At 40.3% G+C, this 18621-nt stretch overlaps 1 protein-coding gene across 2 annotated transcripts in view; it reads left to right on the top strand.

Annotated features, from left to right (window-relative positions):
- Nucleotides 1–18621, top strand: part of pigg (phosphatidylinositol glycan anchor biosynthesis class G (EMM blood group)) — a 61662-nt gene that overhangs the window by 34146 nt on the left and 8895 nt on the right. The window contains exons 9-11 of one of the 2 annotated variants that reach the window (XM_084085814.1): nt 1305–1723; nt 2939–3130; nt 15609–15918. In XM_084085814.1, coding sequence (XP_083941940.1) covers nt 1305–1723; nt 2939–3130; nt 15609–15918 — 921 coding nt within the window. The remainder of the gene's footprint in view (nt 1–1304; nt 1724–2938; nt 3131–15608; nt 15919–18621) is intronic. The other variant, XM_084085815.1, reaches the window with a different exon arrangement.

The raw sequence follows: 18621 nt of genomic DNA on the forward strand, positions 1-18621 counted from the left end.
CCCCCCCTCTGCATTATCTGCTGCAGTGGTTCTCAAAGTGGGGTGTGGGGACCCCCAGGGGTCCTTGAGGGGGTTCCAGGGGGTCCCCAGCAAAATGTGTTAATAATACATTTTATCACTTTAACTCTATTTTATACTTTATACTAGATCTACAAGATTTTTAAAAGCCTTGAAAATCTGTGAAAGATTTTGAATAATTTTGAATTATAAATATTTTATGGGGCTCCCTGGCACAAAATATTTTCAAATGGGGGTCCGCAGCTATATGCATACTGTATCAATTCGGGGGTCCTTGACATGAAACAGTTTGACAACCACTGCTTTGCTGTACCTCTCTCTGATTTAGTGAGTTGGGTTGTTTGATGCCTCTTAGAAGATCTTTCAATACTTTTGATTTGAAAAATAGTATTTTAAAGCAAAGCAAATACCGTAGATATTCTTGATCATGCAACAAGCTGCATTGTGAGCTTTTAGATCTGCTTTTTTGCTATTATTGTGTAACACAATTATACGCCAAAGTATGAAATAGGCCTTGTGTGGTAAATCAGACTAATCAATTTAGTTGATAAAAAAAAATCTATTCAAAATATTCACGTCAATTTGTTTCTTTTTTTAAAGGGGTACTGTGTAAGTCCCAAAATAACGATGTTTAGCTGCTGGTCACTACCGTCATTGCAGGTCTTAACTGGATTCCTGCATTCCCCAGAATTCCATTTGTTTTCAGCGGAAGCGTTTCAAAAAGCGTTCTTTTTGTTGTTTTATACTATCTGCGGATCTTTTCTTAGCCAGTGGAGCTTTAGTTACCGTGAGATGTGTTTTCTTTTGCTGTTGTTTTTCCATCTTCAAATCCTATAATGCCATAAAAACGGCGTGAAATTCCTTTTTGTTACTAGCGCGGTAGTTACGGGACAAACAGGAAACTTCCCAATAATCGAAAAAGTGTATTATTATAGTTTTTTTTTAGATTTGTTTTTGGCTTTTCTGCCTTTATGGATTGTTGAAGTGAAGATGGACAGGGAGATGGGGAGAGACACGCAGCAAAGATCATCGGGAATGGGACACGAACCCGCAACACGACAGCACGCATTAGAGCCTATATGTGGTACGCGCCTGGACCGCTAGGCCAGCGGGCGCCCGTAATGACATGTATTGATGCTGGTATGATCCCTTAAGGAGGAATGGGTACAAGTTCCTTGTACACATTGGATTACGCAGGTTGTATCTTTGCAGTAGATGTGTATTGTGTAACCATTCACATGATGTCAAAGCAGAATTTAACAAACACTCTATGGTGTCTTATGTAGTCTCCATCCCAGGGCAGTGAGTGGTCACTCTCGGAGCTGGACGTTGTGTTACTTGTCGGGACGGTGGGCCACACCCTCAGCTTGACGGCCAGCAGCTTTGTGGAGGAGGAACACCAGACGTGGTACTTCCTGCTCAACACACTCTGCCTCGCCGTCTTCCAGGACGTCTGTCGGAAGTACTTCCGAGAACAACGCAGTGGCTCGGGGGACGAGACTGACGACCACCTCCTCCCCTCCAAAGGTTGTCATCCCTCCCATAGCACTTCCTCCAGCTATTCCCACACAGGGATTTTCTCGGAGAGGTGGCTAGCTTTAGCCACCCCACCTTTCACCCTGACCTGCTGCCGCCTGCTGCGCTCTCTCAACCAGACGGGGGTGCAGTGGGCCCATGTTCCTGACATGGGACACTGGCTTAACAGGTGTGTTGGATTGTTTTATTACAAACTATATCGAGTACATTTTGTTATTACATGGATCTTTCTACACAATCCAGTACCTGATTCTAGAATTAATTCAACTGTCTGGATGAAGGTTAACCCATTCAATCCGGGAAGGCATCTGTCTCATTTTAGATTTTAGCTATATATATATATATATATATATATATATATATATATATATATATATATATATATATATATATATATATATATATATATATATATATATATAGTAGATATATATAGTAGATATATATATATAACAACACAAGTTTTTCAGAAAACTGTTGTCAATTTCCCCATGTACTTACATACATGAGGAATATGAAATGCCGTTCCCCCTCAGCTACTTGCAGTGCAACATAAAACATCAAGCCTATCTAAGAAACGACCAAATCTTGGGCATTTTTAGAATCTGCCTCAGGTTAAATGGGTTAATTCAAAACCAGAGAAAATAGTCCTCACTAACCTCTGCTTGTTGGCCCTTTCTTTTTAAAAGACCTTTTCTCTTTACATGAAAAAGTTCTCTCTATCTCTATGTTCCCACAAACTTTAGACAATGTTCCTTATTATACTTCAGAGTGTTATGGGCTAGGAACTTCTTTTCTGTCAGTCGATAACTAACCTTTTTCCTGGCTAGTGTTGCCCTTTTCCTCTTAAAGTTTCTGCTTATTGCTGGGATAATCAAATATAGATACAGTGAGTTGCTTGTGTTATCCCAACGTGCAAAATTCTCTCTTTGACTCTTTGATCCAGCAGCCAGCCAGTGCAAGGGCACCTGTCCTTTTTTGAATGGTCCCCTGGGGTCTCTGTGTAACATCAACCCGCAAAGCCCCCAATCTGATCAACTATTGAAGATGTTTTCCTTGAAAGAAGTGTTGCTGGAGGATACAATTGACTTTGTTTCATCTGATGACTTACTCTTGATCGTGTCCCAATAAATAGAGGAGTCAGAAGTGTGATTTGGACTTAAATAAATGAATAGAATTGCCATTTAAGGCAGTTAGTCCTTTTATAGTAAAGCTGTCTGCTGGACCACATTTCAAGTGTCACACGTATTCATTATTTTTATTCAAAGTAAGCAAATCTTTTACAAGTTTTGGAATATCAGTTTTTAAATTCCCACCCCTCGATAATGAATTAAGTAAATAAAAAGTGTCAATGACACGGTATGTGTCTCTCTGTCCCTCCCAGCTCTGAACACAAGGTGGTCCTCTCCCTGGTAGCTGCTTTCTCTTTGGTTCTTATTTACTTATTGGTTCAGCGACGCTGCTCCTGGGTGTCGAAGATTGCCCTGGCCCTGGGACTTTTGGGTGTCTACAGCTACAGGGCGGCAGTCGGGAACGTCCTGTTCCCTTGGCAACATGCTGGTCGAAACATGTCCAAGTAAGTTTGCGTAAAGCTCCTAACTGTGATTTATATTGACCTTGTTGATTTGCCAAGAGTCACAAGTTTGTGCAGTTCACTGCTAGACAGTTTTACATATGGTTCATTCGGTTGTGTAGATGCTGTGTATGGGGCTCTGCAGTATGTGCCACAGGGGTCATGGGTTCAGATCCCTTTCGCCATGCTGATGCTTTTAGTGTTGCCTCTTCAAATTTACCATGCTATTGCTTTTTTATGTCCTTATCAATTAGCAATGTCATATCGTCTCTGTCCAGCAGAAACCTTGTATGTCCAAAACAGTAACTTTTCAGGAAATGGAAAAATGTACCTGTGTTCCAATAGATCCAGTGTTGTTATTATTTAGTGACAAGCTCTTGTTAATATATTTAATTGGTTAAATATTTATAACATCCACAGTGAGAGTTAAGACTGGCTATTTTCACTAATTTGCACAACACTGTCATAGGCAAGTATAAAATAGAGCATTCATTTATAATTAAAAAAGAAAACATAAAAAGTTGAATTATGGAGTTACAATGTTTTTGCCCGACAGCATAAATATCATAAATTTCAAATAGAAATAGTCCAGGTGATATAGTGGTTGGAGTGAACGTTTCATAACCAAAACATGCAAGGGTCAATCCCTGAAATAGCCATGTGTCCGATTTGAAGTGTCCTTGAACTCTTGTAGAATCACTGACACAGAAAAACAATTGTTTAGTGCTCTGCCAATGGAATAATAAAAGAAAAAGTGAAACGTTGAATAAAACAGCATTGTAGCCTGTTAAGCTGTTAGATTAACCATCTGTTACATAATCACCCCTGTACCACTGCCATGAGGGTTGTTCCAGTGCATATGTTTAATATTTTAGCACATTGCAGAAAATGCATGATTATTTTTGTCATCCATCAACTACAAAGTGATGAAATCAATGTTCTTGCATCCCATAAGTGTGAATATTTAATTCTGCAGCCTGTGGATTTGCACAGAGTAAGCTTTTACTATCTCTCCAAAATAAGACTGACTGTCTCAATTCTTTGACCTCTTCTCATCCGACACCAGAAGCTGGCCTGCCCTAACCTTCCCTGTCCTTGGCAGTCTCTCTTACTTGCACACCTAATTAAAAGCTCAACCCCTCACCCCTGCCCATGCACATACACCTGATTCAAGCCAAGCAGGAAGCTCGTTTCTATTAACAGATGATTGACAAGGTTGAAGGCTCGCATTGCACTGGTTATTTATTCAGACTGCATGAAGCTCTCTCCTGTGGCCCTCACCCGCAAGCATTTATTTTAAACTTAGTCCCACTTTGGACTAGGCATTTTAAGTTCCCTCAGACATTTAAACTTCAACTTCAATTTCAAGTTTATTGTCACATCACAAGTTTGCTGGTGTAAAACGGTGGGGGAAATGATTTGCTGCAGACTTTTGTCCACCATCTGAGGTGTCACATCTGAATGTTGAGTGAAGAGAGGCCATATTGGCTCAATTATGCTCTGATGGAAGCAGATGCGCCTTCTATTTGCAAGGTAATTGACGAGTATGTTGAACATGCTTTGAATTTCAAATAGAGAATCTATACAATAATGAGGGAAATATCCCATGAGGTTCCTTTTTCAACAGTGTTTTTTGAACACTGATCATCCAGTGGAATTCATTAATGGATCAGACTCATTTAACCAGCATAATCTTCTTTCTGAAGTAAATGAAAGACCCAAAGTTTTATTCTTGTTCTGTTCTGTTTCTGATTTTCACAAATTTTCCCCCTCTAGCACAGTATTTAATATGCAGCAAAGGATACAGTAGCTGACCCTACGTCAAATTCTGGTCCACTGTGTTTTTTCTGGCCGAGTGTTCCTCCAGAACAGAGGCCCCATCTCACACACGCATCCCTTTCTGCTAGCTGCATAACTGTACAGTTGCTCTTTTCAACATGGCTAATGGGTTAGGGAAGAGCGGACACTTAAATAGTCTAATGAGATACAGTACTTGGTTGGAAGTCACCTCACATCTGTCACAGGCACACTTGCACTCACAAGATGACAGTTTGGGTTTTTCAAACGTACATTTTTGCCCATTAAAACACAAACTCTGATCCAAATGAAATCATCATAAACATCCCGAGAAGGGAGAACCAATCACACAGCAGGATAAAGACACTCATAAAAATGGTGTAGTCTATACAAGAGTCAGTCGTGTGTCAATTTGTATGTTTATGATGCAGAACATTGAAAAGCACAAGTGCTTTAGAATGTTTCTGGGCATCCTGGATCTGGTGGTGCAGAAGTAACGGTCCTGCCCACTACCTTGGAGACTTATTTCCTTCAAACGGCATCCAGCTTGGGCGGTCCAAGGGTGTGAGACCAGGTGGGGGGGCTGGGGAGGAACTGGGCAGGGTGATCTCTGTCACTGCATTAGCAACTCCTACAGTACATGTTGGTCCTCCTACAAGAGGATAGCGCGTTCTCTGAGTCTGCGCACATTATGCCCTCCCGGTGAAACTCCTCACTGTCAGCCGAAAAGAAGTGGCTGGCGAGGTCACATGTATAGGAGGTGACACGTGGTTGTCTACACCCTCCCTAAGACCCATCAGTAGGCGTCAGCAGTGACAATTGGGAATTGGCATAACTAGGGACGATCACACACAGATGCGTCGGTTGAAATGCGTCCCCAGGAAAAAACATGGTTTTCCTATATCCTGGCATCCATTATTGAGCTGCGTGTAGCACTATTCTAGCGATTTTTAGACATGCATAAAAGTTTCAATATTCTCAACTTTTCAGCGCAAGAAGGCACAGAGTCTCACCACTCCTTTCTGTTTTGACGTTGGTGGATATGGTAGAATGGTGGGACATTGGCAAATGCAGATGAAAGTTTGATATTAGACTCGAGACTCAAGGTCTGCTTGAATCAAAGTTTTCCCAGTGATTCATCATTTGATCACCAGATTATGCATTCAGGCTCCCCACGCTATTTTGCCCAATGCGCTCCTTTGCCAAGGCATTTATAAAGGGTCTGCACCTGTAGTGATTAAATTGGGAGAAAAAAAATGAATGATTTTTTTTCTGTTTGTTGTTTCATGTCTATATTCGGTTTTACACTTATGCACCTGCACAAAATATAAACCATTTAGTCTTGTACTGCTATATCTAAAACAGTTTTTTGTTCTGTAGGTAGTTCATTTGGAAATATTCATGCATTCAAATCGCTCTTAAAAATGCTAATGTATTCAAACTCCCTTGAAAACACCTGTGAACTTTTTCTCTGTCTCGCACTCGCATGCACAAATGCACGCACGCACATGCGCGCGCGCACACACACACACACACACACACACACACACACACACACACACACACACACACAACCTATTCGTACACTTGGGAGGATCTTGAACTCACTTCAATTAAATGCATTAATTAGCCAACAAGCAGTCCTAAGCTTAACCCTCAATGCCCCATTCTTATCTGTAAAACTACGGTAATATATCCTAATTCTATGTCCAACACTAATTACCAACACCATCAGAGATGATGACCAGCAAAATGTCTTTTCGCAACCATTTTCCTCATATTTCAACAATGTCCTCACAAGTACAACAATATGCAAACACTAATACATTAGCCACAATTACTTCTTTAATTTGATTAGCCTTGGTGTACACCATTTCATAAAGCCAGCAAATCCAATTGCTTTACTTCATCTTTCCATCCAACTCATGCTCCTCTTCAAAGGTCTGCATATAGTTATAGGCATTGTGACTGATGAGCAGCATTTACTGTAACAAAGGTTTTACTTGATCAAACTCACAACACGTACTGCCCACTAAGCGGAGAATGATCTTATGTCGTCCCATATTGATAGATGAATGCATTCTTTATGCATTATGTCACAGTCTCCGAGATGAAGAATTAATTTCATTGATAAGACAGGGCAACGGAGTGGGCAGTCCTCCTTTCTCCTCACACATCTCTTCATGAAACCTTTCCCCTGGCGATGAATTCCTTTTGGTTGATGCAGGTGATTAATCCATTAAAAACGATTCTGTGTCATTTTAAGATTTCTTTGGCTATTTTTTGAAAAATCTTTGAATATATGTATATTGTGTATATTTTAAATCAAACATTCATAAATCAAATCTTTGCTTCACGGAACAGAACATTTTGAGATGGGGGTCTGCGGCCAAATACATATCTAAAAATGTTTTCTAAATCCTAACAGTATGTTGCTATATCAGTGGTGCACCTACTTTTCCATGTCAAGGACCCCCAATATGATATGTATTTGGCCACGGACCCCCATCTCAAAATATGTTGTTCCAGGGACCCCCAGAAGCACAGATTGAAGTTAAAAATGTTTGCTTTAAAACATATATATATTATATTCAAAGATTTGAAGAAAGAATAATCACTATTTCAAGCTCAAGCTATGAGCTTGTATATCTGCTAATTTTTTAATAGCCAAAGAAATCTTAAAATGACACGGATGCGTTCCCGGTCTTAATGGATTAATGTAGGTGTTACACCAAAGACGTTCAGGGGGGCGGGGCACTGCCTTAACTACAGTATCTTGCTTACGCATTCTTGTTGGAGCACCAGAGCTTGTTTCCACGGTAACATGCAAGTGAAACCCAGTCAGCTCATCTATACAGCAGCTTGACAAGCTGCCATTTTCTGTCCACAGTTGCTGCCGCTAGCATTGTGACCTGCAGCAAATAAGACCAAATTGATCTGTCTAGTCATGCTTTGTCACTGGTGAAGTGTGATGGGGTCTGTACATCAAAGTAGATGGTGTCAAAAAAAATTAGAAGTAGCCAGTTTCTGGCCACATATCTGTAAAAGAACCCCGTTTTATTCTTTTAGGCAAACAGTGATTGCTTATTTGAATGTATAGCTTGATTAACTACTTAAATTTATAACATTACATATCCTGTCCCATTAATTTTATTACCTTTTTCAAAAGGTTTGGCAATCAAAAGGTAGTTTTCTGTTTTATTCCTTGGCTGTTGTTCTGATGTTCCCTAAAAGTTCCCTAAAGTCAATTATATTATTATCTCGCTACCTTAATAGAAGAAGGCGTATGTCGTTTATCCGTGTGGCTTCTTCTAGCACACCATAGTGCAATTGCCTCCATACACAATGCACACACATAATGCATGCCATGGGAAATGCTATACACTACATTTCATGTTTGCAACTTTCATATTTTCCGTACACTTTGTATTTGTATGAAACTGCATCATTGCGCAATAGTTATGCCATTAGTGCTCTTACCGGATTTGCGTCACATTTTTCCAGTTACACAGCGCATGCGTGGACGCGGACAGGCACGTTGTTCCAACAAAAAAAACAGTCAACCCACTACCTGGCTCTCTTACTATTACTAGCCTATGTCAGACGATAATTTGTCAAAAACGGGTTACATTTGGTTACCTATCCAATATTTATCCTGTCGCGTGACGCGTCCCGCAATGCATAGGTACTGTAGGCAGATCGCTTTAAAAGACGTAGGGGGGTCTCATAGAATCAGAGAAAAAGAATTTGTGCCACCGCGATAATCCATTCCATAGTTATTGGCAGTTGAATGTAACTTGTTTTTGTAACTAGATTCTCATGTGTTATTGTCTCTAAAGGCATGGTGAGAGTATGTTTTGCCTCCTGTCCGTCCGTCCGTGTGTCTGTGTGTCCGACTGTCCGCGTGTGTCATTCTGTCTGTGTACAGCTAATCTCCAGCACCGTTGGCTTGATCGCAGCGAAACTGTGCACACACACTCCCTGGATGCCAGAGCAGAACCTCTGCCCCAATTTTTTCACATGGGCCTGTTATAGCGCCACCAGGAGGCTGATTTGTGCAAAACAATTTTTTTGACAGTACTCCTACAGATTTTATCCAAACATCACGCAAATCTGTACACAGTATCTCTAAGTCAATAAACAAAACAGATCTTTCAGATTTTTCATATTCCATCCTGATTGGCTAAAATTGGCTTCCAAAGTTTGCAGGAAGTACTCAAATCATGAACCCAGCATGCAATTTCCGTGAAATTTTGAACGCACATTCCCACTAGGCCGAGGAAGAAGAACAATGTTTTTGATATTTATCCAAATTTCTCGCAAATTGGTAGGTACATATGATCTCTATAGTCATGTGATCAAGACTGATCTGTTTGATTTTCATATTCCATCCTGATTGGCTAAGGTTGACATCTAAAGTTTGCAGGAGTCGCCCGTTTTGAACAAAATGGCACAAATCATGAACGCAGCGTCCGATTGCGGTGAAACTTTGCACGCACATTCGCACTACGTTGAGGAACAAATGCCACCCTTTTAACATTGCCCTCTTATAGCGCCACCAGGAGGCCGACTTTTGGAAAACTCATTTTTTAATATTAGTCCTTCATATTTTATCCAAATTTAGTCAAGTGATCAAGACGGATCCGTCAGATGTTTCATATTCCATCCCGATTGGCGAATTCTGAACATTTCTGGCCCACAATAACCTACCTGACCTGGCGGAGACCTGTGCTCCGAGAAGCACTTTTTCTAGTTTATAATTACTAGAAGTTCGGCCTGCTGGCGCGGGCCTCGCATCTAGCGCCCACGTAGCGCCCACTTGGCAGCGCCGATCACTGGCGTAGCATCATGAGGGCCAGTGGAGCCATGGCCCGGTCAGTGAAGATTTGCCAGAAAAAAATATTCTGCTCCGACAACGATAGACACAGCCGCCGGCCATGTTACTGCAGTGATACATTGGCTGGCCCATTCGCACCTTTTACAAAGCTAAAGCTGCCTACGCTTGCATATCAATGGTCAAAGTGGGACCTGTAAAGTAGTTTATAGGTATTTAAATCGTCTCAAAAAGGGGAGTGGCCTAATGGCTCAATAGCGCCCCCTACAAAGGTTTTTGCTTCAAGCCCGACAATACGGTTTCACCTACATGTATAAAAATCGGTACACACCTGTATCATGTCCCGACTTACGAAAAAGTATCTTGGAGCCATGACCTAAACCAAACAGGAAGTCGGCCATTTTGAATTAGATAGTGGCGTTTTTGTGCATTTCACGTCATTTTCACAGGTTGTACTTTAACAAACTCCTCCTAGGCGGATTGTCGGATCCGCCTCAAATTCGCTCAGAGTACACGAAAGACGTTAACGATGAAAAGTTATCAAAAGATTGAGTTTTCGTAAAACGGCGTGACTGTGGCAAAGCGTCAAACTTCAACGCCAAACAGGAAGTGAAAATAGCCGATCTACAATTCCTATTGGCTGGGCTTTACACAGCCATAACTCCGGTTCCCAGCATCAAATACCTAAGAAATTTGCTAGGTACACTTAGACGGCCAATAGGGACAGGCTGAAATTGTTTAAGCCCCGCCCCCTCTGTGTTCCTATTGGCTGGGCTTTAAACAGCCATAACTCCGGTTCCCAGCGTCAAATACCTACGAAATTGTCTAGGTACTCTTAGACGGCCAATAGGGACAAGCTGAAATTGCTTAAGCCCCGCCCCCTCTGTGTTCCTATTGGCTGGGCTTTAAACAGCCATAACTCCTGTTCACCACGTCAAATACCTACGAAATGTGCTAGGCAAACTTAAACGGTCAATAGGGAAAGGTTGAAATTGCTTTAGCTATGTAGCCTAACTTTTCAGCTGATTGCCAAACAGACTTGTATCGTGGACAGAACGTCGAGGGCCTGTTCATCGCTGCTTGCAGCTTTAATTATACTTTTATAATTCAGAAGTAAAGTTTAAAATTTTGCGAAAAAGATGAAAGAGGTTAGAAGAACTGAAGCTTTTGTGTGATACAATTTCAACAATTACTCAATAAAAAAAATGAACTGATTTAATTGCCTCCCATCATTTACATTGCTATGATCCACTTCTATATCGTCTAACCTTAGAAACCGTGGCATTATTTTAGATCAGGCTATGCTTTTAGATAAGCATGTTTATTCTGTGACCCGTGCCTGCTTTTATCACCTTCGTAATATTGCCAAACAAAGATCAGTTGTTTCATATCCGTAGTTAGAAATGATCATCCATGCATTCATCACATCACATCTGGATTACTGTAATTCCCTTTTTACCTGTCTCTCTCTAAAGCATCGTTAGACCGCCTGCAACTGGTCCAGAATGCTGCTGCCAGGTTACTGACCAGGTCCAGGAGATCCTGTCACATAACCCCCATTCTGGCATCCTTGCACTGGCTCCCAGTCAATTATAGAATACATTTTAATACAGCCCTGCTGGTTGTTCCTCCCACAACACTAAAAACTAAAGGTGATCGAGCCTTTGCGAGTTTCACCCCCAGGCTATGGAATGATCTCCTTCAACCTAAAAACTGTGGCCTCTGTGGACATTTAAAAGGCCTTTACATAGCCCTTTATGATTACAGATTTTGTGTTGTAACATAATTCTGTATTTATTTCTTTAAATTCACTGGCTGATTGGTGAAATGCTGATTGTTTTATTTTTGTCTTATTTTACTTTTACTGTAGTGAAGCACTTTGTGACTCTGATGTCTGCGAAAGGTGCTCTACAACTATTGTAGTACTTACTTACTTCTACCATGTACAGCCACATAACAATTCCTTAAACTGAAAAAGTCTAGTACTGCCCCAAGTGGTAGGAAATCTTGCTTTTTCTGCACTGAAAATGTGCTAGTGTCGCTTGCATTAATGTGTCCCTTGAGATAAGCTGCATAACTATGCTTAATTGATGTGGTCTGGGTGGTACTCTGCCTCACATTGGAACCTCATAACCTCTTTTGCCCACCTCAGCCCGAAAGACAGGTTCAAGTAGATTTTGAGCCAGACTCTTTAACAGAGTTCTGTGCTTTTGTTAAACACACACGTACATCACACCGGACGAATAATCAGTAATGCCCATGCCCATTGCCCTCTAACCAGAGAGGCAAGCTCAGACCTGTATTGTAGCTGTGGTGCTTAGCATAAATTCAAATCATGGCAAAGCTTTTTGGCCTTTCCTTTGCATAAAATAGTTATGACTATAATACATGCCTTATTGTTAGGGGAATTGTGAATAATAAAAAATGGTGCCCAATGGAGTCTATTACGGCTCTCTGTCCTTCTGTAGTAACGGGTTTCCATAAAACACTGTGATTAATAATACATGGCCACTACCACCTGGCCTTACTCAGCTCCTTCTTGGCCAGCTACACTCCTACACTCTAGACAAGACCTGTATACCAGAACAAAAGAAGTTTGTCTCTGGAGTCCATGTTGTCCTGGTTCCACTGCAAGGCAATCATAATGTTATGCTGATTTATACTTATGCATGCGGGTGTCGCGCACCACAAATGCACGACACGACACGCGACCAAGTATAAATCAAGCCTTAGTCATGGCTTTATACTGTAGTTGAGTTCATAGAGCATGTTCAACTGTAAGATAGGTTTTCATTGTTTTGAATGCTGTAGAGTTGTAGTGGCTGTATGCTTAATATCTGAACATGGCTACACTGTTTGAGTAATTTCTTTTTTTTTTGTATAAAATCTTTGCAAAAGCATTTCTTGAATAACACTCATCTTCCCAATTCAACATTGACCACCTATACCTGATGATCGTAGTTTGCCAAATGACAAATTATGAAGAAAGAAAAATATATATCTTTTTCTGTTGTCCTAATGCCTATCTGTCCTATTTTAGCCAATATACTCTTCTACTGTTTGCAGGAGTATTTTGAGTTTTTGTCAAACTTAACATTTTGTGACAAGAAGTTTGGCTGTACATTGTGTGTTTCTTTTGTTACAGTATTATTACAGGTTTATGCTTTACAACCTGTATATGTTGTAAATTGCATGAGCTTTCCTAGCAACATCTTAAAAGTATCATAGTGTAATAAATACTTGATACAAAGTTACAACTGCAACCTCTCATCACAGAGCAGTAAATTAAAGAAACCCCTTTAATGAAAGTTTCTCCGGATAAGAGCATCTGCTAAATGCCTAAAATGTAACGCAGGCTAAATATAATTGCCTTGATAATGAAGAGCACTTTCCCTTCTAAGATTCAATCTGCTACATTTTGTGCATATCGAATACTGATAGATGAAAAGGGCATTCCTGGTGAGTAAGACGTCACACCACCGATCCGACCAATATTCCCATATACTGTATGGATATCTCAGTACAGTATCTGTCAGTCCTTGTCCCTTTCATTCCCATATACAGTATAGAGATCGCTGATGTCATTAGTATAAGCCCATATATATATATATGGGCATAGCCCCTTTTATGCCCATATATGGAGCTGATGCCATGGTAACCCATTGAGGTTAGACAACACACTCCCAATTGGGCGTATAGCACCATTGGGAACTCCTTATTTTATTATTAGTCATAGTGTGACGACATGGTCTGCCAGCCGGCCAGTCCTCCCTTAAGCCAATCCTATAATACATTTCTAAACCCAAAACCCCCCCAAAAAAACCTGCCACTGTGTGGGACTAAACACAAAAACAACATATCAATGTCACTAACAAGACACGCCACAACGTGCAGAATTACTACGCGCAGTCTGTAGGCCACTTCATACTGCTCAGCACACATCTGCCCCCTCGCAGCATAATTAATTGCGGCCAACACAAACTCACAACATTACAGTCGGCCATGTTGTTCCTTAGCGTCATCGCCGACCACCGCCCAACGAGACCCAAGTGAGGTCAGACAACACACTCCATATTTGGGCATAGCTCCATTGGGAACATCTCCTATTATGGCTTTATATATTATAGAGACCAACAAACACAAAGCACCGCGCAGCGGATAGGGGGGAGGGGCGCGCAGCGCCCCGACCCTCTAGTTTTAATACAAGAAGAAGATGGATTGTAAATTCACAATCTAAACAGAATAAGATATTAAAACAAGGGAACCAGGAGACCTGGTACTGCCAGACCCCTAGTGGTTTAAATCTGAATGGCCGGGCTTCGCATGACGTGTGTCCCTTCTATGTCCCTTCTATGACGAAAGGAGGACAGACTTTTTTGGCTGGGGCCGGGGGACAAAGTGACCATGCCCATGAATGGAGAAAACAGATACAAAGCCTCATGTAAGCCCGACCCCTTGGGTCTGGCAAATACTTTAAAATAGATTTCTTCGATTTCAGCGCTAGTGGCATCAACAAGTTATCGCTTCAAAATACATGTAAAGCACATGTTAACTCAGTCTGTGTAATTGATGAAGTAGACGGTAGTAGACTCCAAGGCACAGGGAGGGAAAGATTCATACTGTAGCTACTCGAGTGACACCCCACTAAAATATTCATGCTAATTTACCATGCTACATGGCGGCATACAATAACAGATTTGTAAGCTTATCAGGGATTGAAGAACAGGATATGTCATTCTGTCTTCTCAGGAATTAGAATGAAAAATGAAATGACATATAATGACTTTCCGTTTTTCCGCCTTTGGTGCATGTATTATTAATATTAACAATGTGCCATCTATCAAATGAGCAGGGAACTCTGAGGCAGTGATATATGATTTTTGTGGTTTTTTTTGTGGTAGAAGACATGCAAATTTTAATATTTCTACTGTCGTGAGGGGGAAATGTTTAAAGCTGCAATCCCGAGTTTATTTTACTGAATAAACTTAGTTATTTTAACTCATTGAGTGCCCAAATTATTTCTGGCTATTTCTGGCCAGTACGATTTTGATTATTATTTTTTTCAAAGTAAAAAAAAAGTGCTTAGGAAGCGAGATACAGCCTTTTTCAGTTATAAGTTAAACAAGGAGTGGATGGACCTGCAAATCTTCAGATAATGATATCTTGGGTTCTGAACAAGATATCTTTTTTTTCCTCTTTTTTTTTACTACTTTTTTCAAAAACACGTGAAACACCTGATTGGCACATTGCACCATAGCGTTAAAACACGTGAAACACGTGAATGGCACTCAATGAGTTAAACAATATGTTAATTTAATATAACTAGTACATCTGCAATAGTTGTAGGTGTTCTCCCTACAATTTCATTTAGGAATTTAGACCCTGGTGTTGGGTGGGACACCTACTGTTTGACAAGTAGCCGTGCCTGAATAATCCCATCATAATACAGTCACTCCCCTGGTTAAGCAGGGATTCTCTCTTGACTGAGCGGTAGCCCCGGCTTTGAATTCTGGGTGTTACATTTGCGGTTACCTCTGTCCTCCAGGAAAGGACATAAAACTTACGTGTTGCAGCTTTAACTTCACCTTCCTCATCTACAGTCAATAATATAATAATTCCATCTTTCATCTGGAGAATATACCACTAGTTTCAGTTCTCTTGATTCAAGTCTTGGGAGACATTAATTATTTCTTTCACAAAAGTCCCATGCTGTATGAAATGTTTTGAAAGTGACTGTCTGGGTGAGCTTTACCTGTCCGATATATTTTTAGTCACATATTGGTTGACATAGTGCATAGCTTTACTGTGTGTCCAAAGAATGACACCTGTCCTCATCTTTTTTTTTTTTAGGGGAACAGTGGAGGCACGCTTTGTTTACGTCTTTGTGCTGGGAATCCTCTTCACCGGCACTAAGGACCTGTTGCGTTCCCAAATCATCACTGTGGATGCTCGGCTGAAGAGCAGGGGCTTGTGGGAGATTTACAGCGGCCTGGTACTGTTGGTGTCCCTGTTGTTCCGGGCTCACAATCTGCCGGTTTTGTGCGGCTGTCTGCTGATTCAGTCACTTATGGCTCAGTTCATCTGGAAGAAACTGCACTATGACGCTGCCCAGACCACCATCATGCACTACTGGTTTGGTCAGGCTTTCTTCTTCTTCCAGGTAAGACATTTTCAAAACAAATGTGAAAATAGCCGATGAATGAAACACAAATTAAGAACATTTTCGCCCGTAATGACATGCCTAAAATATTGAATATGTTATGTATGTTGAACATGATTTAATTTCTTTGGTGTTGGTGTACAGTGTGATTAGCTTTGCAATGAAACACTATAGTTTTAAAGTAACTTTCCACTAGAATTTCCAATGGAAGGAAATGGGCACAAGGAATAGGGGAGGGGCACTGTGCGGATGCTGCCCACGCAAAGTGGCCATATGGATCAATAAGTCATTCTATTGCATCACCATCACTAGAATTTTATTGTGTTATGTAGACAGTTATTTTGTGAAATGACTAATGAATTCTAAGTAAAAACAATCAGCTTGATGACTGCTGTCTTAATGCAGCATTATATGCTTCCAAAATCAAATAAAAGGCACATATTCATGGTCTAAAAATGGAATTGTAATAGGACTTAATTCAGTGGAGTGTACCAGTCCAGACTTTCAGTTTAATTCAGTTTGAGGTAAAGTGGGGTGAACCCACTGAGTGCCGGCTCACTTTGTACAGTGTGTGGCCTGATAAGAAAAAAAGGGCAGTTAAAACGAAGCCAAAAGGACAAAAAGAAAATAAATTGGAAAACAGCAACATAGCAGGACAAAAGATAAAATCATGGCAAGAAACAAGAACATTAGAGGAGTGGACTATTGATGTGAAATGGGTAATACTGTATTTAAAGGCTGGTTTTCCTCATTCATTATTAACAATTAGAGCTTCCAGCTATAGATTCTCCTGTGAGCTGGGGGGGTAAATTGTAATTCTGAGTGGGTGATGCTTGTACTGCAACTGTGTGTTGGGACGATGCTTGTTTGGTTTGTTAAACAATCAGTATTGCTGTTTTTGTCTGATGGCGATATACAATACATCCATTATAATTTATTATCCGGTTTGTTCTGTTACAGATTACAATGATGTGTGTGATGTACAGTGAGTGTACTATGCACTGTATTGTGTATTTACATGTTTGGGTATTTTGCTGATGCTATTATCCAGTAGAAAATGAATTTCCTAGATCATCAGTGTAAACGGTGTAAGTGATATTTATTTGTAAGATTATTTTTTTTTAAAACAATATATTTATTGGCACAACAATATGGTATTGTAGTAAATGTCTATAACAAATCAACAAACAAAAACAGAGCAAAAATACATCACATACTGTATCAATCATACATATACATAACATCTGGCATTTATTTGTTAAATTAAGTGTTAAATAGCTCTATAGTCCGATAGGTGATAGCCATCATTGCTATAGTTTTTATTCAGTAACAGGGGTCTCCCCATCTGTCCAGCTCTTTAGTAAAAACGGAACATTTTCAGTTCAGGTTTCTGATTTTATCCAATCAGAGAAAGAGAGAGAACTCAGGATACACAGGATAAATAAGTGAAATGTAAGTGATGGAACAAAAACATTTTATTAAAAAAAGAGCAAACACAATTGGAACTGGAACACTATAAAACTGATGCTGATAAATGGCATTTGTGGGATTCTCTCTCCTGATCAAATTGGTAGTTCCCTGTCCATACTGTTTGCCTGTAATTGCCTTTACAAAAGTGAAAGCCATATATCATGAATGCAACATCAGTTCATCAGTTAAAACAAGCAGTCCGACACATACCTATTATGAACTCCATTTTAATTTATATCTGTTTTTTTTTCAGGCCAGTCATTAACGTTATGTGAATATAAATCCTTAAATTATACTGTAAATTTAATTCAATCTTTTAATTAAACTGAAAACCAAAAATAAATAAATGCTATATGCCCAGCCTACCTAATGTAAAAATGGTCAAACCAAAAAAAATAATCCTTTACAAATGTGCAACAAAAAAGTGTTTTACATACAGTAGCAGCTGTAAGACAGGGGACTAAACAAACAAACTCTATGACTGCGCAGGAAAAACCTCAATGTACCCGTGAAGCCTTGTTGTACGACAGTGTCACCCACTAAAAATAGCTGATCTGCAAGCTCATAGCATGCTTGTACAGTACATCTGTTATGTAGAGCCGCTATGTTCAATTGTGAGCATTTAGATCGACATTTTATATCATTGATGAATTAACAGAGGTGCGTTTCTCTACATCCCTCAGCCACTTCTCTGGTAGTGATAATGGTTAGCCTACCATCTAGCTTAGTAGTGTTTGCACACAGTTCAATGCGCATGTCAATGTTACGCTGCTCTTGGAAGTAATAGTCAATTCTGAACTTTATTGTCAAACCAAGGCCGTAAAATCAACAAGAAACGTTAATAAGCTATAATCAATTATGTCATGTCACTGCATCGATGCACAATCGTCAATGGCTGCATCGATTCGCGGTGCGTCTTTTTTGCACCCTCTGTCATACAAACTATTTGGTTAACGTGAACCTCGTACTGACAGAACAGAAATGGTCCCTGAGTTTCATGAAGAAAGGATGAGGTGGCATTAAATCTTCCATTGTTGTACTGATCCACTCATGGCAGTGTGACCCTTGTCTCACCTGGCAACCATCCTCCAAACATTCAGGGCCAGGTCTCAGTTAAGAGAAGGAGATGAAGAACGCTTGTCACAGGCAGGAATGATAACTGGCCTTAGACTTCACCTCCAGCGAGGACAATCGCATTTGGTTTGCAAATGCGTGTTGTCAACACTCAAGCTG

The sequence above is a fragment of the Gymnoscopelus microlampas genome, assembly GCF_963454915.1.
Source record: "Gymnoscopelus microlampas genome assembly, chromosome: 18".
In the NCBI taxonomy this organism is placed as follows: domain Eukaryota; kingdom Metazoa; phylum Chordata; class Actinopteri; order Myctophiformes; family Myctophidae; genus Gymnoscopelus; species Gymnoscopelus microlampas.